The sequence below is a fragment of the Temnothorax longispinosus genome, chromosome 9, assembly GCF_030848805.1.
Source record: "Temnothorax longispinosus isolate EJ_2023e chromosome 9, Tlon_JGU_v1, whole genome shotgun sequence".
NCBI classification, from domain to species: domain Eukaryota; kingdom Metazoa; phylum Arthropoda; class Insecta; order Hymenoptera; family Formicidae; genus Temnothorax; species Temnothorax longispinosus.
This window is the reverse complement of record NC_092366.1, coordinates 17,130,013-17,151,313: the sequence shown is the minus strand read 5'-3', so window position 1 is coordinate 17,151,313 and position 21,301 is coordinate 17,130,013. Positions and strand designations below refer to the sequence as shown.

The 21,301-nt window shown below is 42.4% G+C and overlaps 3 protein-coding genes across 5 annotated transcripts; 2 read left to right on the top strand and 1 right to left on the bottom strand.

The window, feature by feature from the left end:
• Positions 1-1,335: 1,335 nt before the first annotated feature.
• On the bottom strand, positions 1,336-21,048 carry Corn (microtubule-binding protein cornetto). 3 transcript variants are annotated; one of them, XM_071788107.1, is made up of 13 exons: positions 20,663-21,048; positions 10,660-10,980; positions 9,059-10,493; positions 8,813-8,928; positions 8,565-8,705; positions 8,398-8,495; positions 8,134-8,317; positions 7,652-7,874; positions 7,324-7,574; positions 7,030-7,241; positions 6,802-6,958; positions 2,691-2,870; positions 1,336-1,474 (listed from the first exon to the last, which is right to left on the bottom strand). In XM_071788107.1, the coding sequence occupies exons 2-13, from the start codon at positions 10,960-10,962 to the stop codon at positions 1,397-1,399; spliced, it is 3,378 nt and encodes a 1,125-aa protein (XP_071644208.1). In that variant the 5' UTR covers positions 10,963-10,980; positions 20,663-21,048; the 3' UTR covers positions 1,336-1,396. The 3 variants fall into 3 exon arrangements, with proteins under 3 accessions (XP_071644208.1, XP_071644207.1, XP_071644210.1); XM_071788106.1 differs by lacking the exon at positions 20,663-21,048 and adding an exon at positions 19,384-19,564; XM_071788109.1 differs by lacking the exons at positions 2,691-2,870; positions 20,663-21,048 and adding an exon at positions 19,384-19,564 and having other exon boundaries at positions 1,382-1,474.
• Positions 2,885-4,504, top strand: LOC139819010 (uncharacterized). The gene is given in 2 exon segments (XM_071788134.1): positions 2,885-4,254; positions 4,423-4,504. Coding segments are annotated over 2 exon segments (573 nt in total). The 5' UTR covers positions 2,885-3,763.
• Positions 14,146-16,508, top strand: LOC139819007 (uncharacterized). The gene has a single exon (XM_071788131.1). It carries the CDS (start codon positions 14,529-14,531, stop codon positions 15,345-15,347), a length of 819 nt encoding a protein of 272 aa, XP_071644232.1. The 5' UTR covers positions 14,146-14,528; the 3' UTR covers positions 15,348-16,508.
• Positions 21,049-21,301: the final 253 nt, after the last annotated feature.

Sequence of the window (21,301 nt, the reverse complement as noted above, 5' to 3'; positions counted from 1 at the left end):
TTATCTCTTAGCATTCGGTGCGCTTCCTTTTGTCCCGCAGTCCTCTACAGCGAACTGTTGACCCTGGCGAACGTCGGAAGAACCTTTCCTAAAAAATGTAATACATTATTAACATATACTCATAGGAGAGGAAACGCATACATTCTTATAAAAATCTCGCAAAAGTTTGCAATGTTTCATCCGTTCTCATTTTAACTCTCGACTCCTTTTGATCGTCACGCTTGGGTTTCCGCTCGAACGTTAGTCTGTAACTCGCAATTAGCCGCGCCGTTGAGATTTGCGATACAAAATCATCTGTACGTCGGCTTCCGTCCGTGACGACGTTGATGTACGGGCCGATCGTTCCCACGCCAATCGACGTGATTCTGTAATCCTGCGGCGAGATGGATCCCCCTATCATATACAGATTCCGGGTGTACCGGTTCGTGCAACGGTCCAACACAAGTGCGGCGGGCCCGCTGCTCGCGCGGTCGTCCGCGCAGTTGCGGAAAGGACCTCGCTCGTTTCGCTCGCGTTGAGCCCGAAGAGCATTGTACCGCGAGGTCGAGCAGAGAGCATCGCGCACCTCCCGTCACGCTCTCCACGTACCAGCAGGCATCACGACGCAGCACGTGCATCTACGAGAATAGCGATGGTCCGGATGCTATTTTTCCTCGGCGCGGCGTTTTTCGCGCTCGCCGAGGTTCGCGCCGCACCGACGAGGTACGACCAACGGCAGGACGGCGAGTTCAACGTGCACGCTCAGCTGGAGAACTTCCTCATCGTCGCGGCCATCCCCAACGATACCGCCAACGACCACCTCAGCGACCTGGCACTGGAGACCCTCGAGCAGGTGATATCCCGCTCGAAGCAGCAAGGTTTAATCAAATCCGACGAGGCGGTTCGCCAAGAGGAGCCCTATTCCGTGGAAGTGATACAGCTAAATGAAAATCGTCCGGACAAGGAGAGCTCGGTGCGAAAAGCGGAAGGAGGAGATGCCGGAGCGTCGAACGTCTTGGATCAGCGACCGACCCCCGTCGGCGACGGGCAGGCCGAAGGAGCCGGGAGAGTCGCGAGAAATGTGAAGAACTTCGATTTCCCGAAGAGCCGCGAGGTGCCGACCAGTCCGGGATATTTCGCGAACGCGAGGAAGCCGCCCGCCGGGCCCAAGACGGGAAACGGCGGTCGGGCACGGAACATCGTCGGCAACGTTTGGAATCCCGACGTCGAATCGGGACGACCGGGAACGTCGTTGAAGAAGCAGCTGCCCGGAAGAGGGGAGGAGGAGGACGTCGCGCTGCCTTCGTCGAGCGCCGACAGGAACGACGTGTCTTCGTTCGCCGGGGAGAAGCAGCAGGACGAGCTGGTGCTGATTGGCGACGGCGTGGAGAACTGTGGTCCGGGAAGGCGTCGCGACTCATCCACCGGCATCTGCCAGTTCGACGAGTCGGCTCGTTCTCTCCTTTAGCTTTAAGCTCCCCCCATGGCTGTAGTTCTTAAACATATAAAAAATGTACTAGTTATTATCATGCAATTATCTCCCGCTGTGCGCGATATTTGTTACGCGGGGTTTTCAACGTGCTTAAGCTGCGATATTTTATTTTTTATTTTTTAGCATAAATCTTTCGTCAGATTTATCGTTCGTCTGCCGATCGAAAAGCTCATTTTCCTTTGCTTATTAGCGCAAGAGCCATACGAGATGAAACGAGAGGGAGTTAGCGAATTATTTGATTAATGTAGCAGTTAAAACGCGCTGAATGCGAGATGATTATCGTTTTATATAAACTGTACATGTGTGAAGATTTACACTGTATGTATGTCTATTAAGCTACTTGATCAATAAATTACTTAAGCAACAACAACATGAATATATATTTAAATACAAGCGAAAATCACGAAAGAATATTTCATTGAGAAATCTAATCTTCTATAATTCTAATTTAATTTTGGCTTTCTCTTCTAAATCAACAAGCTCTCGGAAAAATCACTTCTGATGTACACTTCTGTACAGAGATTGCTGGTAGTATTTTCTCGTCGACTCTCCGTATCCTCTGCTTTTCTCATTCTTTTCTTGTCGCGGTATATAAATAGCGCGTGTCGCGGGAATTAGAATCCTTATACCCTGAGAATCCCATAAAACGTGATCTCGCCATCAATCGAGAACGGAGACCAGCCGTATAAGGCGCGCGGTACCCGGCCCCCGGGAATTTTCAGAGAGCGAAGGTCGTTTCCCCAAAGACCGGCGGCGATTCTGCGATGGCCGTTGATTCGGTTCCCATCGCAAGGCGGAAGCGCGAGCGAGAGGAAAAGATGAGAGAGATAGCAAGGGCAAGGTTACGGTAATAGGCGCCAAGCCGCGAGACGGTAGGTAGATCGGGGAAATGAACTCGCCGCGAACGGCCGAGTACGGCCACGATAGGACATTGCCCTTTACAGAGATTGGTGACTATAGATTGCGCGCACACCTACGTACACGTGTGCGCGTGTATACCTGCGGCACCGCGTGCGATAACTATTACGCTCTGTCTTTGGCATCATCGCGGCGGCTTTCCCCCCTTCTTGCTCCTCCTTTTCCTTCGAATAAAACTGGTTATCGCCGAGAGGGACATTCAACGCGCGATTGACACGTCGTTGACGAGGAGCAGAGGAGTCGGTCCTCGGCCAGTCCCACCGTGTCTCCATCCACGAATATCGTTTAATGCTATTAATACCATCGGGTTCCTCTCCTTTGACGGCGGTTCCGCTTTTGCAATCCGAATGTAATGAGGAGAGAACGCTCGAGGAATGTTCCACGCATCGTTTCCAGCGTCGCGCATCTTCCTCTCAGCTGGAGACCGAATGGGGAAAAACGCAATTAGCCGCAAGACGAATGATTCTTGAATTATGAGCGACTGAAAATAAAAAGTTATAAGACTTGTTATCTGTCTGACGAGTAGACCTTTCCAATTTTTAATTTAAAATTTTGTTACGTTCAAAATTTGACTTTGGAACTGAGAAATTATGAAAATATAAGTATCTTTATCTCGGCAACTCGTTCTCAAGGAAAAGCATGTATCTTTTTAAATGTAAAATCATATACCTTCTTGAGTATATCGTCGACTTTACCTCTACGAGAGTTGGCCGGTAAAATTGCGAGGAGGAGAGGGTATTTTGCAGATTTAATCAAGTTCGAGCGAATCTCTCCCGGCAATCTTCGCATAAATTACAAGAAGTTTACGGCGTATCAACAGTGCTGTGACGATATATGTGCCGTTAGCGGCAGGTTGCCGTCAGTATACGCCGAGGTTCTTGAACTTTTCCGGGGATCCATCTCTAGAACCGAGCCGAAGGAAGGCTCACAGGTTCGGATCGGCCCAGGTGGGGATCGGGATCGTCCTCTGTTATACGAGACATCGCCCGGTCATCACACCTCGAGCATCCTCCGTGTTGTCCAGACACGTTGTCCCACGTTCTCCAACGTCGTTTCGTCCGCTTTCGTCGCATCCTCGCGGCACCGGTTACCGCGGTCCTTGGCCCAATCGCGTTTCCGCGTCTCGTTTAAGAGTCGCAAAAAGTGGTCCGTCGAGCAAGAAATAACTTGGCAAATTCACGACCGGAGCCGAACAGGAAGAAGCATCCCGCAGTTTCCCGAGGTCACCGGTGCTTCGAATCGAAATCGAGTAGAAAAGCCATAATTAGGAATCTCGGACTCGAGTCGAGGACAGACTTTGCGAATAGAAGACAGACCTGGACAGACCGAAGTGTGTCGAGTGGATAAGGCAACTCGACGAGTAGCCGCTCATCAATGTTATCAATCAACATGCGCGTGTTCAAGACCGTGCTAATCGTCGCGTTCTTCGGCGCGAGCGTTCGGTGTCTACCCGTCGCCGACAAGCCGACCGGGTCCAAGATCGAGTCCGAGATCAAGACCGAGATCGTGGCCACCTCGGTGGTACCGCAGGAGATAGATGTGACCACGGCCGCGCCGACGTCCAGGTATCCCGATACCACCGATTTCTACGACCAGCGGCAGAACGGTTCGGAGAACTATCGCATCCACGTGGACGGCTTTGTCGTCGTATTGGCACCGGTCGAGGCCCTGCTCCTGGCCGGTGCCGCTGGTGCCGCTGCTGGTTCCGCTGGCACTACGGAAGTTAATTTCTCCATTTCCAGTGAGGGTACATCCCCGATTCAGCCCATCGGCGAACCGGACAAACCCGCCGTTGACGGTATCCATAACAAAACCGATCTGGCGATCTCGAAGACAATACACAGGTAAGAATCCATCTACTCGTCGTTGCCCTGACAATTAATTTTATTGGCATTAATTATAATTTATATCAATATCTTAAATTGTAATCGTATTGCAATTGGTATATCTCTCGCGCGTAATTTTTAATTTTTTAATTATAAAAATAATACAGTGTGTACACTTTTTCTCGACGTGACCATCTTATGTTCCAGACAACCAGCTGTACGGTTGGCGAACTTCTTGGCGCCCTTGATACGTGGCATACGTCATGTGCGAGGCACGAGCGTGCATTAAAATGACTCCTCGACGCTTGCAATTCCAATACATATAGTGTTCCGCCTACAGCATATATTAAGAAAACGGTATTTTCCTTCCCTTTCAATACAGCGGGCGTACAATCTACGTTTCAAGACTAATAACTATTTGAAATAAGATATTTAAAAAGAACCATGCTCTCTCCACAGGGATAGGATATCTGCATCTACAGGGATGATGGACGAGTACTCGTAGAATATAAACGATGTATGATCGACGATCGAAGTCGATGTCGTACCACGCATTTATATGGTGTATCTATAGTATCAATAAAGGGACGCGCCGATCGATATTAGCGTTATCCGGCAAGCTCATTTCTCTCTGTAACTTAAAAGATGGCTTTTAAAATACATAAAATTGCAAAAGTCACGATTTCATTGACCTTATCCGTACAATGTAACGGGCGATTGTGTATCCACATATGTATTTACATGTTAAACGAGCTAAATGCAATATTCGCCTTAGCTATAATTTCATTTTGATTTAGCGCGTTACGGTATACAATATATTCATTTGCTTATAAAACAATCGTAAGTGTTAGCTGCGAATTTTCCACGTGCACCGACGTGATATAATCTGCTTCGTAAAGTTATGTATACATGATATAATTATATGCATCTGTGTCTCTCGAGATATGAAAATTTATTTGATTAAACATTAAAATACATATGTGTTGTTGTTTGGTGTATCATCACAATGTTTCCTATGCTTAAAGTTGTGCCTAAAGCAAAGCTCCATTTTGATGGAAGAAACCTCGTCTAAATGTTTGCAATAAATCTCAACTTTGATTTCACTGAGCAACAAGTCTTTGAGACTTATCACAAACAAATCTTATAGGTATTAACGTATATACATCCTTAGATAAAAAAAAGAAATAAATTATGCACACACACACGCACGCACACAAATAATCGCATAAATGTTTTTTTTTCTAGTCCTCGTCTATTAAGAAGCTTTTTAAGCATTTTTATATCTACGATTTGCCATAAAATATTTCATTATCTATCCTCCTTGGATGTTGCACAATGATTACGGTAATGTGAGTGTTGCAGGATCGAAGACACGATAAAAGGTACCCAAATTCTATTCCTTCATTTTATATGATAGTGCCTTGCACTCTGTTGTATTTTCCATTACACGCTATTATCTTAAATGTAGGATACTCTACCCTGTTATCTCAATTGAAAAAGCCTTTATTATGAACCTAATAATTTCACAGTGAAGAATTATTTCTACGCATTGAATATAAAATTCTACGATCAACTGCGATCAACTCGGTGGGAATCAGTACTGGATATAATATATTCGCGAATAACGAGTAACGATTTATAATTTTGTATTTTCACAAAAAAAGTGTACTAGCGTATTACACAACGTTCACACGTACTTATTACACGTATTCAAATATATGTTAAATATACATTTTGACATGAATATAATTTAGACGTATAAAACATATATTTTTTATATACGCTAATACATTTACAAATATATATTTAAAATCATTATTCATTATTCATGAATATATTTGACCAAATGCTGGTAAAAAAAAATACAATGCAAAATCAGCAAAGTTAAATATCCCTTTATACGCTTATGTAATTAGCCATAGTTGGTTGTAATTTTAATCAGAATCATTTATTCTTTAAATAATCATCTTTTGTACAATTATTTTAAAAACGGCGACGAGCCCGTATTTGTTCAAATTTGATTCAATTATTCTTCGCAATTTCGACATAACAACATCGTATTAATATACACATGTACAATATTAAATTCAGCCTGGAATTAACATTACAAAGCGCACAGAAATACGTTCCGATAAAAGGAAAAATATATATAATTCAAATTTATATGCTGTCTAAACTCTTTCAAAAATTCATTCACGTCGAAATTAGAAATCTCACTTTTACAATAAAATGTTCGTCGATGTTCAATATAATAATTCAGACTTTCAAAATTGACACATTTCTCTTAAGAATTAAAATAATTTATAATAATTAGGAAGAATATATATATATATACGAAATTAATAAGATATTTTAAAATATTAAGCGGAAGTCGCCTCGATCGCATCGAGATCCTCAGTTTATCTCACCGGGACTGTTATTACTAGCAAGTACGGCCTCAAATTTAAATTCCTCCTTACCCGCCTACAGAGGAATTATACCATTTGACATCTCTTTCAGGAAAGTCAATAATTTATGTCAGAGATATGGCAGTAGCGTGAAAGAAGCACACTATAAAAATGTATCGGCGACATCGCCGGCTATTACCTCTTTAAGCAAAATCCGGCAATTCTCCACAACGCTACGTCGTCGATCCGGCACGTTGTTCAGGACTTCTTCCGGTGATTGATGAAGATTATCGATGATCTTGCGAAGCTCGTTCAATTCCGTTACAGTGGCTTCTAATTTTATCTCCAAGTTAGACCTGCAAATGACATTCCGAATTAATAATTGGAGGTTTAATCCTTACGATCCGATCAGATTTATTAAACTCACTTCTCTTCTTTCAATTCCTGTATACACGTATCGTTGTCAAGCTGTATGATTCGTAGCACTTTGAGAAGTTTAGTAACGAGATTGTCCACCTCGATCACCTGATCGACGAGATCCACAGATGGACAGTAATCCGTCAAAGGTACAGGACCGTCATTGGTCCCGGTGTCAGATTCGCTCACGGAATCGCAATCGTCGTCACCCTCGTCCTCCACCTGCAAATTTTTATACGATTAATTATTATGATTATTTTATATTTCTAATAAGTTACGAGTTTGATTTATCTCAGATACTTGCCTTACGACGATGCAGGATCGCCTGGGTGAGATTCGTGAGACTTGTACATTCGTCGCCGTACTTTGTCTTCCTTAGATTATGCTCGTCCGACGTTTCGGAGAAACTCAGTGCTCTGCGTAGAGAATCGCTGCTCGATATCATGTTATGCGAGTATGTGTCCGGCAAAGGCACGTCTTCCAGGACGCTTTCCATCATCAAACATGGCTCGGTTTCAAAATCGAGCAAGTCGGACGACGATTCCATACTTAGTTCTAGAAAATCAAAATTATGGTTTTAATGGATCTGAATGTAATATCCTTATTGTGGCATCTCATTCGTATTCAATTACCTTTGTAAATCTGCTTAGACGAATCCAGGCTGGATTTTTTATCGATGTTTCTAGCCGCGAAGGGATGCGTCGCGGCGTTCCGAATTGCGCTGATCACCGCGGAAACGAAGGATCCACTCTTCGGGCTCGGCGTGCGTTCTTTTAAACTCTGCTTAGAGCTAACCGGACTAGACTCCACGCTACTGTTACTTCTACTGTACGCTTCGTTATGATATATAACATCCTTTTTGGGGAAAGAATTACAATGCATTTAAACTGTCTAACAATAATCAATATAAATTTTTAATTATTAAATTTAGAAGGAAAGTTAGCAGAGAAAAATAGTAAAAATAGAATATTAATCCTCCATCTCTCTATTATGATCGTTATTGTCTATTATATTTATTTATAAAAGGTAGCATGTTATAACTGTTCACAAAATAGCTATTATAAGAATATAAACCACTTTGTACGCAAAAGAGAACTTTCATCATTATACTTACTTCAAGATCTTTTACTGAGATGTTATAAGAAGCAATTAATTGATCTATCAATCCTTCCAATCTGGTGCTAAGCCCGGAAAGAGCTACAGCCGCTCCGGACATAGCAGCGCCTTGAGTGAGTAAAAGTTCCCTACTTCTTCGTTCAACGGCATTCAACTTTAGACTCATTGATAAATTCTCTTGCCTAAAAACGGATAATTAATTGTTGAAATATAATTTATATTGTTTAGGAGAAATATTGTCAAAAGTTTTCGTGAGGCATACCTTCTTTGTTCGCTAATTCGCACTAAATGTTTACACTCCTCCATTTGTCTCTCTAATTCCGTCTCTCTTTGAGTTAAGGCTTCGCTTTTTTTCTTGAGCTACAAAAGACAAACGAATATGAAACAAACGGTACATACTTCAAGAAGGGAACTTAGAAAACTACGCACCTCCAATTCGGCATCTTTGAGCGCCTCCGCCAATGTGGCTTTCTCCTCTTGGAGAAAATCTTGCATCTCGGCTGATTCGGCTTCCAATTCTTGTTGCTGTTGTAGCAAGGCTTTCTGCGCAGCTACACTTTTGTCCAAATCCTTCAACAAAAATATAAAATGATAAAAAGATATTTCCTTGACAGGAAAAATTACAGAAATAATTTTTGTATTATAATAGAAACTGCTGGTAGATATGATTTTCTTACCCTGCTTAACATACGACAGAGCGATTGCAGATCAGCTATTTCAACTTGTTGATTAGCGACAACTTGTCCCGAAGATTGTATATGACTTTCGAGCTCGAGGAAGCTGTCGCTGCCCTCTGAAAGAAAATTTCATCGATAACATTTTATTTTCTACAAATTTTACTTTTGCAAATTACGCAGATACAGAAGTAATATAAAATAATTTTGCATTATATTATCACATTTGTTTTTGTACTATTGAATTACCTGCATGTTCTGATTGCGGCGTTCCTAGCATAGCCAGTACCCGTTGCGCGTTTCTATCGAGTTCCTTACGCGCAAACGCGTGATCGGCCCGTTCCTCCTCTAGAAGACGATTCGCCTCGGCCAACTCGAGTTTCAATCTCTCGTTCTCTTCCCGCAGACTGCTGCTTTCCTCATTCAAGCTTCTCAAGTTATCCTGCAAGGTCTGTACGTCGTCCCACGCGTCTTCCGTTTGACAGCCCTTGTGCAGTCTCTCGACGACCTCGGGCCCAGCGATGGCGCTCGGTTGTCCGGACATCGCGTTCTCGATGTCCTGCCCGGTCAAGCCAGTCTGTGCGCTGGTCTCGTGATATATACGAGTTTTTTCGGTTCTCTGTCTGGGATACGGCGGCAGACTCTTGTGAACGGAAGACGAATCCCTCCCAATAACGCTCTTCTTCTCAATGGTTCTACTGAGGCTAACGTCTCGACTTCCAGATCGACTTCTGGTCATCTTGTCCGTCTTCTCGCCGGCTTTCGAGATCGTCAGTTTATTTCTGTTCCTACGCGGCAACGTTGCATACGTATCGAGCGCCTTGTTATCTTGGCCAACGGATTTATTATCAGCACGTGAGACAGTACTCTTCGCGCAGAGAACGCGAGAAGCTGACAAGGACGGTATCTTCACTCTCGTTTCCTCAGACGGCGTGGACGCTGGCGTGCGCGCCCCTCGCGTGCTGGACCCGGTCCTCGATCTCGATGAATCGTTCCTGACAATTCTCCCGCCACGCTGCGCAAGATCCTTGTTGATCTCCGTGGTCAGTGCAGACGGCAGTGAGTCCGGCAGCACTCTCGTCCTCGTCCTCGCGATCGAAGCCGCAGTGGGAGTGGATAAATTGGATACTGCGCTGCTGCTGGACCGACAGCCATACGTCACCGTACCACGACTACCAGCAGGCGTCTTGGTGTCTGCAACGAGGGAGGAGCTCGGCTCTCGAGCGCTCAATTTTTCCCTCGATCGTGGTCGATGGTCCCGTTCCCTGCCCGCACCTTGAATCTTGGTCATTATATTTCTGGGCGTTGCTGTTCGCGACTTAGACCGCGGCGTCGTCGAGCCTAAGCTCGTGCCCGAGGTCGCGCTCGTTGGTTTCGCACGAGCGCTCTTTTGCGACTCGGTACCGCTCGTGATCTTCTTCTTGGCCGCGCTGGACGCCGTTGTGGTCCTCTTCGCGTTCATACGGCTCGTTCGCACGGACACGCTGCCGGCGATGGACGAGCTCTCGCTACCGCCCTCGCTCGTGCCCTCGCCGCCGGTAGTACCCAGTCGCACATCGTCTGGCAACGTGGATCCGCACGCGTCCTCGTACACCGAGCAACAACTGACGAGGCTGGAGTCGCAAGAGGCCTCGTCCAGGCCGCCACAACTGCTCGTGTAGTCGACGCTGTTTCTACTGCGTACCTGCAAGAATATGTGATCTAAATAAGTATTTATAATTTATAGATCTACTATCATTAGTGTCTGCACATTCTTGGTTTTACATATTGAAAGCATGTAAAAGAGTTTTTATCCTAAGAAAATACTAAAATCTTATCTAGTGAATAAAACTTTATATACTGAAACTCACTCTTGGAACTTCTGTCGCGCAACCCTCGACGCCGCTATCGCTGCCGTCCTTGCTGTCCTTATTCTCAGCTAGCGTCTTGTCGTTCGTCTTGCTGTTCTGCGACTCGGTGATGTGAATGACAGTGATATTGCAATCGCTGTTCATAGTGAGATCCGGATCCTCCTCTCCATTGAGAGGCGAAGCAAGATCCTCCGGTACGCCCGAGTCCTGCCGCGCCACGTTCATCGGCGAGGATACCTTCAGACAATTTTCAGGCTCGGGGCACGAGGTCTCCATTATTACGGTATCGAGCAAATCGCTCATTTCGTTATCATCATGCCACTGAAAAATATCGCAGAGGAGAACGAATGAGTACAAAAATAATTAAATATAATATTAATACGTTCTAATTTATATATAAAGTCATACGTATCTATATAAATACGTTTGAACGTTGGGATAACAGTTAGGTAGATATATTTTTGAGGCTCATAAATTTAATTTAATTAGGAATAGCCAGTTTTTGGCTAGCATTCTGATTACGGACTTGCAGAAACCAATGCAAAATGAAGCTTTTTGAAGATTGTATACAGTGAGACGATGTAACAAACATACTAATTCTCTAAAATTAGATAGCTGATTGTTGAACACGGAATTGGTCATGTTACAAGAATTTTTCGAATCCAAGGCTAAAAGAATCATCCAATACGGACAGTAGCGGACTGAGGATGCAGACAGGAGCAATTAGCTCGCACAGCGCCAAATCGATAAAGCTATTTCGTTTCAAAATCAAGTTATGGCATTCCAATCACGGTCATATTGAATTAGTCGAATGGTACACACGATTCATGCAAAGGAAATCATTTCTGATAGTCTAGACACGATTTTTCCGATTCGCGCGTGCCGGATTAGGGAACAGCTCAATGATTAACTATTTAGTAGAGAATAATAAAAACTAAGTAAAACATTTGATTCTTCATTAATTTACACAGCATATTATATTGTTAATCATTTAATTTTTAACAGAGAGAAAGAAAGAAAGAAAGAGGGATTCTCTTCGCAAACTTTACTTACGTTTTACGATTTATTCATTCGTATAGAGGCGTAAAATTGACAATTTGCAGATAATTTATAACAAATAAGTTCTAATTTGCATTTTGCATGATTCACGCTGGACCGGGAAAATCCATTTATTATTTTTCGCGAAAGATCAATCAAGAGTAACCCTTTGAGCTCTCTGTTATCAGTTTATCTCTCGTCTCTTGATTGACGTACTCTGACTGATAGAGACCAGTGTTATGCACTGATAGATATGAAATAGCGGATAACGCGAGGAGGAATTAGGTGATTCCCTCTAAGCGCATATCTACGAGCACAGCTGATACCTCGTAGATTGTTCGCACAGATATTTTGTCGCACTACTATACAATGAGTCACTAAATTACTCCCCCGATTATCGAACGACGTAGTGCAATTCACTCGTAAATCGCGATTTACGAGAAATCGTGTGACCGAATGACAGTGAGAGCGGACTGTGCCAGGAACGTTGAGTGGGACGTCGCGAGATAAGATACATGATGATATCAATGACAAATAGTCATTAACACAATTAGAATTTACAAAATTGTGCGAAAACAGAAAAAGAAACAAAGAATTTTTATAATTTTTTAAAGAAGAGAATAAGATTTGATTCGATCTAAACGAAAGAAGAGTTATTTATCTTCTAGCATATAGTAATAAAACAAATCTAGGAATCCGGTAAATATAGTAAAGTGTAGAAGAAGTTATCTCTCATTCTCTTTATACCTTAAAATGTTCAGTCCAATAAGATAAGTATCAAAAGATAATTAATTTTCGGCCTATTATTGTTACAAGGTACACCATTGTTAAAACTCTTGCTGGGGAAAGGTGCATTCCATATTCGCTCCAAGTAACACTTTCTGTTTTAATCTTATATGCATATTTTGCCATTTCTCCTCCGATTGCACAGTGAAATCCGCAGTACACATACATCCGCAGTGTCCCGAAAATATTTGTATCACTCTTTCTTTCTTTCGAGGAATTACAATATTTCAGGGGAAATATTTATTTTCAACGGACACCAGCCTCTTAGACAAAATGAAAATATTAACAAAATGTTTCAATGCTCATATTTTTCCAAGGAATATAGCTATGTTATATCCTCTAACAATTTTTATCATTAAAAGGTATAATGCAGAGGCATTCTGCATTTAATTAGACAGAAATTTTAAAGAAATATAATTTATATGTACTATATTTCGAGATATCAATAAAGAAAACTGTAAAAGCTAAGCAGGATTTGCAAAGATTAATCCCTGACACTTTGAAAACCTAAAGATGACGTTACGATTATATTAAGCTGTTGTAAAGCCCCTTTTCAGACGCTTCGAGTCGGCAAACCGTTTTGGCCTTCGCTCGACCGTGATGAATGACGGCGAGAGAACGGCGTGCCGAATTAGAGAGAGAGAGAGAGAGAGAGAGAAGAAAAGATAAGGCAAACAGAGTCGTAACTAGGCTTTGGCAAATACGATCCTTTTTAATTCCAAAGATCTTTTTTCGTCACATTGCAATATTTGCATCTCTTTGCATATTTCCGGTGTAAAAGAAACGGCATGCACATTCAACCATGTAGGATGTCTTTTTAATTAACAAATTGTCACAAATACTTTGTTGCCGATTTGAAATCAATTTTTCCTCACTGAAAATTTCGAGCAATTAAAATTAAGATTAAGACGTTAAGTTTCTAGTGAGACTTCGGGAGTAGAATAGAATAATGTATATTACCTATATATATTCTAGAATATATATAAATCCTCTCAGGGCTCTCAGGGTGATGCATGAGAAAGTAAATGATGCATATCTTACAAAAGAGAAGATACTTGATATAAGATGATATATATTGTAAAATAAAATAATATAATATAAAAAATACAATATAAGGAGCATAAATCGATATATGAGAATAAATAAAAACAGGAAAATTGGCAGAAAATATTATGTGTTAAAATTACATCTTACAGTTTAATTTTCAGTCTACTTTTTTTTTTTACGCTGGTGAAATCTTCTAATATATATGATGCTAAGAATTCACGAGATAATTGTGGCTAATTATACGTAATTACGGGCTGCTAACAATTAACTTAACAATGTCCCCAGTATCAATTTTAAATTCACTTTTAATAGATATAATTAAACACGAAACAGGATAAAATTTAAAACTTCGTGAAAAATTCTAGCTCTTTTCGTACATATAGAAATAATACTCAAATAAATTGCGATATATATTAAATATTGAGATATATAACATTATACAGAGGAAAACTTGTTTAATCTCAACGTACTCTAATTATCTGTGACAGATAAATGACACGTAACCGGTAACAGATCGTAAAAGGCGCTGTAATTCCTAGTTACGAGTCTGGTATCAATGAACGGAGTTCACTGCTGCGAACGGTCTCGCGGGAAGTCCCGCGAGAAGCAGTGATAATCGGGGCCGATTGTGCGGTGAAGAACCCGTCGTCACACGTGCCCACCACCACGCAAAGCGAGCGAACGCATTCGTTATTACGCGGCTACAACGTAGGGAACGAACTCGTGTCACGCCGCTCGCCGTAACGTAAATAACTCTCTCTCGCGCGTATCTCTGCACGAACGCACTTTTTCTTTCTGGTATACTCGCCTCTAAAAACAGGATATATCTTAGTGGTAATATTTTAGTGGCGATAGAAAGAAGTAAAAAGAGGTTTATTAAGAAGAAGAAACCCTTCGATAACACAGTACCTGATTAGTAATTAATACATTACTTGTACAATAAATCATCCAACGAACAACAACGATTGGATAATTGTTGTAGTTGCCACGGAACAAGTATGTGTCGAGGAAAATGTTCCCTAATATCAATAATGAAGAGAGATGACAATCTGCAAGTGTCAGTGACGATCTCCCACGACGAGCAACCGGACTTGAAGACGAAGGAACGGAAGATTAAGAGCAATTCCATGAGACATTGTAAGCATTCTCCCGACGAGGTCGACGTCGACGACGACATCAAGCGATTCCACGGCGACGGGCTCGTCATTAAGATGCACTCGAATCAGCATGTGCTGGAGATCACGGGTGACGGCTGCCGGATTGCCCTGTCGAAGAATTCCGGCAGCGTTCACGTCATCGGTGACGGTTGCAGACTGCGCGTGAACCGCAACATGGGCGATATCGAGTACACCGGCGACGGCGGACAGGTCCTCCTCGGACCGGACTCCTCTAAAAGAAAGGTGAAATTCGTGGGAGACGGCGGAAAGGTGATCTTCGACTCGAGTCCCGAGACTGACCTGAAGAAGTCATCGAAGGAACAAAAAAACAGTGAAACTTACGTGCAAAACTTTACGTGTCCACGTAAGGAGATTATTAATAAGATACCGAAATGCGACGATGACCACAGGACGTCGAACGAAGAGGATCTGGACAATATCTTGAACGATACGAAGGAGAAGTACCAGGGGAAGCACAACGAGGAAACGCGGAAATCCTTGCGGCATCCAACCGTTACGAAGATCATCACGAAGATCCAAAGCGACGGTCTATGCGTAACGAAACGGTTCGGCGAGTCTACGTTGATCGTTAATTCCCACGGTTGTTCTGTGACGACAAGTGTGTCGAAAACTTCGGCCACGAATGTCGAGCTCAAGTGACGTAACCGGAGTTTCTTGGGTGGTGCTATGTAGAAAGGTCTGTTCCTAGAAAAATAAACGATCAAGAGCGATCAGCAGCTGGCTGAACGTAACTTCACCGAAAGTTCTTCTTTTTTCAATTGTACAAACTGCCAGAAAATATTTTCATTTTACGAAAAATTTTAGGAAGCCTATACCGCAACAAAGTTGACACTAGTTGTAGCTCGAAAGTACAAACCAATAGTTACTTGGATTTTATTAATTTTACAAGTATTATGTTTCCTGCCTTTGTAATATTATTTACTTTATTATTTTAGAAAAATACCTCTGTGTACATGACGCTATAAAATTCCCATGTCATTATTCTATAGAATTACGTTCGTCATAATTATTTTCCATGCTATTGTCTCTCCAGGACTTTCAGACTATTAGTATGAGCTACATTCGACGTAAAGATGAAAAATAGGACTTTTAAACGACTATATTTAACGCTAACTATGTACTGACTAATATGTATATTGTTCATGCATATTAATTATTGCGCAAATACCTCTTTTCGTCTTTTCGTTTCCACTTTTTCTATTAATTATATATATTCTAATTTTTGAACTTACTTAAACTTTAAATTTATTATAATTTCTACAAAATTATTACATGTATTAAATTATAAAAGTATTATTAAATATAATTTATTATTAAACCGTTAAACTGTTATTAGTTATTATTTTCCTGATTTCAAAACCCGATGAAACTTTCAGATCGACACCAATTATCGACATTCCAAATAATTTGTGTCTATTAATAATTTTAATAATAATTATTAATATATTAATAGTAATTAAATAATAATTATCAGCATGAAGTCGTTTGTGTGCTAAGTTAAGGCCGTCTGCCGCCTTGTATTCTCAGTGTATCAGACCGAAACGATCTCAGAGATTTGATTCAAACAACGAACAAGAATCGTAATAAATCGGCTCACCCAGACATTGACGCGCCTTAGCGTTTTATATACGAAATAAATGTAGGAAATAGCGATGACAGACTAAACGGAGAGTCATTTATATTTAGACACGAATAAAGCTAGCAACGGCATATCTTAAGAGCGCAGTGTGATCGATAGATAGGATATCGGTCGTAAACTATTCCTGGCAACCATATAAAGCGCGTAGCTGGAAAATTTCTGTCCGAAGATATACAAATGTGTAAAATAACGCATTCAGATCGGTCGCGAACGAATGTTCTCCCCAATCGCATCGTCTATCCCTAATAGAAATATGACAAAATTTATATTTAAACTGACCAATTCAAATTTAATTCCAGTTTAAAAAAAAAAATCCAAAAAACGCGAAACAGACCAATTTTCCGTCGAGGTAAATTTCTAAACGTAGTCGTTTCATCGTTGCTTTCGTGTGAAATCCTGGGAATCAAGAGATTGTTACTTTGTTCGGCACTCTCAATGTAAACTGTATAGCGACTGGGCGCACTGGATTCAGCAGTTACCGAGATATTTCAGTAAATGGACGGCGGTCACACATGGGGGCGACTGCGAGGAAGATAATTCTATTTATGAACGACAGTAATCCTCAGCATTCCCGAATATCGCGGTACGGAAAGACATTAGTCCCGTGATTTACCAGAAATTCTTTCCTGAGATATTTACAATGCCATTTCAGTATATCTATCCCTATAAAGTACTCGTTCACATTTCTCGACTCTCTCGCGGGTTTCTTCGAATAAAATACTATTTTCAATAATATACTAATATTATTCAATTCAACAATACACTATTTTTTGGACTAACATTCTTCCGAATATAAATATTTCAATTTTGTGTCTTAATTATGCACAGAGAAAGCTACGTTTTTCGTCGGCGGGTAATAAAAGTAGGGAAAATTAATTCGATATGTTGTAGAATGCCAGGAAACGATGCTGATGAGGCGATGTTCTCGGTAATCGACGTGTGCAATGTTGCTGTTGTTGCGCGTAGCATGTCAAAGAAATCGTCAAAGCTCGTGAAAGCAAAGAGAAGTGAGAAACATTCCGTTCCCTCTTTCTCTCCTCGAGGAGACTCGATTCGGAGCCGCGAGATCCGAAGTCCCTGCTCCCTCTCTTTCTCTTTCTCTCTTCCTCGGGGTCCATGCCATGTGGATATATTTATCGTCCGTGTTCGCTAAAATCATTCCACGAGGCTCGCCTATGCGAACCGAGTCTTATCCAGAGCGCATTTGCATTCGCTGCATGCCCGCGACTCGCCTCTTCGAACATTAGTATGTCAAACGTCCGTGTGATAAACTCGCTCTTTTCTCGCTCTGGCACAGTAATTAAAATAGATTTTAATAAACATGATCTTTCCTGCGGTTAAAACCGTCCTATTTTAATTCCTCCGCGATAGATTTAAATTAAAAAAAATCGTGACAGTGAAAATTTTCATTATACTAAACGAAGAAAGTTGTCCATCGTAACGAAGGATTTGAAATAGAAAAAAAAAGAGAAAATATCGAGGTTCCTCGCGCGAGTTCCAGTTATATATAATCGTTGTAGTAAAAGGAAAAGATGTAAACACGCTAAATTACATTAAATTACCGTATACGTGTCGTGGAGGCCGTACCGGCGCGGCGGCAGGACTACGTGAAAGTTTAAGGCCACGCGTTAATTGACCGAGCTAATTATCGCGCAGAACATCTTCGACACCGCGTACGGACCTGCGCTAATTAGCGAATTAATAGGCGAGCGGAAGCCCGCGATCACATCGCCGTAACAGCCATAAAACGCAAAGTCTCATCCACGCGCGCTTTCCTCCGAGGCTTACTCGCCGCCGCGGAGTTTCCTTCGCACGGTCGCGAAAGTAAGATACAATTTCAGCCTAGGTGTCTGGACGCGTTTTTTTTCTCTCCTTTTTCTTTTACTACGATTACTGCAACGCGAGAACTCGCGCGGCTCTCTCGTCGCGTCGAGACGAGATTCACGGCCAGGGGAGCCTCTGGCCACGTACCTATTGTTGGTTCTTTCCTCCCATTTGCAACTCGCGATCGCTTTTGCGAACGACTTCTACGTCAGAGTGATAAATAAGCTGGTAGCTTTCTAGCTAAAGAGTGCATTCTCGCAGAAGCGATGCGTTTGGAAGATAACGAGATAATCGAGCGCCATTGTTCGACGATTAATTCCCCGTAACGTGGCGAGAGAGGGGTGGGATTAAAAAACGGCGGGGCAAACTTTCAGTATTTTCCTTCGAGCCGGTCGAGAGTAACCATCTGAAGATGTTCGACCGCGTTGATTGGGATAAACTGAGTTAATGACCACAGGTTGCACGGTGAGAGGAACGAATCGAGTATCCATAATTTGTGAAGCCCGTTCTGGACATTGTTTTCAAATTCCATCTTGCGAATTGGATTTGTATAGGCTCGATCCACTTTCAATCCTGAAATTTTTACGTAAATCAGAAGTGAGAAATGATGAAACAACGGGCACGCAACCGCTTGGTCGGTCGAAGAGAAGTTTAGAAGAAAAAAAATAAGAGAGGAAAATAATTATCGGCAAAAAATACATGTTTTCTCATTCTAAGAACATTCTTACGTCGCAATGATAATGTTTGCTTGACCATCTGTTCGTTGTATTTGCGAATTCATATACGATTTGGTCGTATCTAAGTCGTTATCCTTAATTTATCCCGTCAGTCTTGTTTGGCGCGGATAAACGCGCGTTTTTCCACGTCTCTACGCGACGCGGATGCCGCGCGACTTTAACGATTCGTTTTATATGTAAACAGAGTCGCGATGGCGTGACATAAGTATAAACACGTCCGTTTTGAACTACACCTTCTGCGGCTCGAAGTCGAAAAACACGGGTCTTCCCCTTTTTGAAGAAAAAGCTCTCATTTCCCGAGACGAAAAAAAAGGAAAGAGCGGGAGGCGCATCTGTAAGTAGACATCTGTAAGCAATTCGCTCGGCCACATACCGAGAATTAAGAAAAGAGAAAGTCGAGACCAAAATCCTGCGGTTTACAAAAAACTTTCCTCAGACTTACGGGGAAGGCATTGCCGTGCGCGTCGACAATTACCTCATCCATTATCCTTTCTCTGAGCGTTTGTCCCCTCGAGGAAGGAAGATCTTCAACCGTCTTCAACCCTCAAGCATCGACGTGTCTTAGCGACATAAATACAACAGCTTGAATCATCATATCGGATACGGAGTCTCCAGAACTCCCGTTACATCTTTTGTAATTTTGATTATTTTCTTTTCTAGAAAAACAAATAAAACTTTATCTTTGCACAGTTAACGCTGAAAAGTGAAAATATATAGCGACAAGTACAAAGTGGAGAACGGCTATTTTTGTCTCTCTTTTTTTCATATTTAAAAGTAGGAGTCCTCTCGACAGTTAAGAGTCGAATATCAAGCATTATTCTTTTAGATATCTCTCCCCACTTATTTTGTACTGATTAATTGTTTTCTCTTCGAGAAAAACGAATAAAACTTGATCCTGCACGATTAAAGATACAAGAAAATGCAGCGGCGCATACCAGAGCGAAGAAAAGTTCTTTTCATTTTCCTTTTCTTTCATATCTAAAAACAGAAGTCCTCAGGACTCAACGGCGTAATATCCATAGTTAAGGACTGAATATCAGAGATCATCTTTTTTTAGATAGACATCCCAACGTATGCAATGTCTACCTAGTTAAGGGTCAGTTGTTCCAACCTTTTGGTAAACTAACTAACAGTTAAATCATATATATGTCTTTGTTTATCCTTTACATTAAACAAAGATAGACATATGATTTAACTATTAGTTAGATTACCAACAGGTTGGAACAACCGGCCCTAACACATTTACCGCCATAACACCGAGTCCTTTTGTTTATGTTTCTGTCATCAGTGACTGTCAAATAATTATCACACATCATACCTCTGTGCAACTCAGTGCTATAGCTGTAAATTAAGTATCTTATTCTTCTTCTTCTTAATATAAAAATATAAAATCAATCCGGCGTGAACGGAAAACATAAAATTAGCTCGGCGATGAATGCGCTAAGAGGCGAATGTCAAGGATGATGTAAATACAACGGAGTATCACGTTCCACATTTTTCCACATTCGGCGTATAATACGTCTACTTATAACTCGTGTTCCAGGCCAGACGTCGACGTTTCGCGAGGAAGGAAATTTTCCCGTTATCGCCGTCGTCGACGCTCGGGATTCCGCCTGCGACGAACTTATGAAACCATCACCAGCGAGATCGCAGCCTCGGCGGGACTCGGGAGGGTGGATCCGATATCGCCGAGGGCCAGGTGTGTGTGCGGTGGTCTAAACAACCGTGATCGATAAAGGAAACTGATCGCTTACCTCGAGCTCGCCGGTGTGACGATTATCCCCGATTACGGAGCCGCGCGGTCGGACGACCCAAGGATATCGAGATCCCGGAAGACGCGGTCGATACCGGGCGGGGAAGGTGTCCTCACGTTGTATCCTGCCCGCTCGTTAAAACCGTCCGGCGTAAACGGAGCAATCGCGGGGGGCGAGAGCGGTGCCGCGCGTCAACATCCGCAGTTCTCCGTCTCTTTTTTTAAACGCACACGCCTCGCACAGTTCGCTCGCCTCGTCGATTGCGAGTCGCAGAGGCGCACAGTCGGCAGGTCTCCTAGGGTTCGCGACGGGGGATCGCGGAGCAGCCAGCAGCCTTGGAGTCCGAAACGGTCCGAACTGATCCGAACGAATGCACGGCGCAGACGGCGGAAGCAGGATAACGTGACGGCGGGATCGGGATACACCGCCGGCGCGATGGCGGGCGAGAAGGGAGGCAACCTTTTTTTCCCCGCAGCGAACAGCGACAACTGGCGAGAAGCGGCAACGATCCTTGCGGCTCGAGCGTCAAAAATATCCTCTGCAGATAACGGCATCGTATGTTCAATCTCGAAAAGAATCCCCAAGATAAACTTGGAGTCAACATTAAATAAAAAAAAGAACAGAAATATGAAAAAGGGG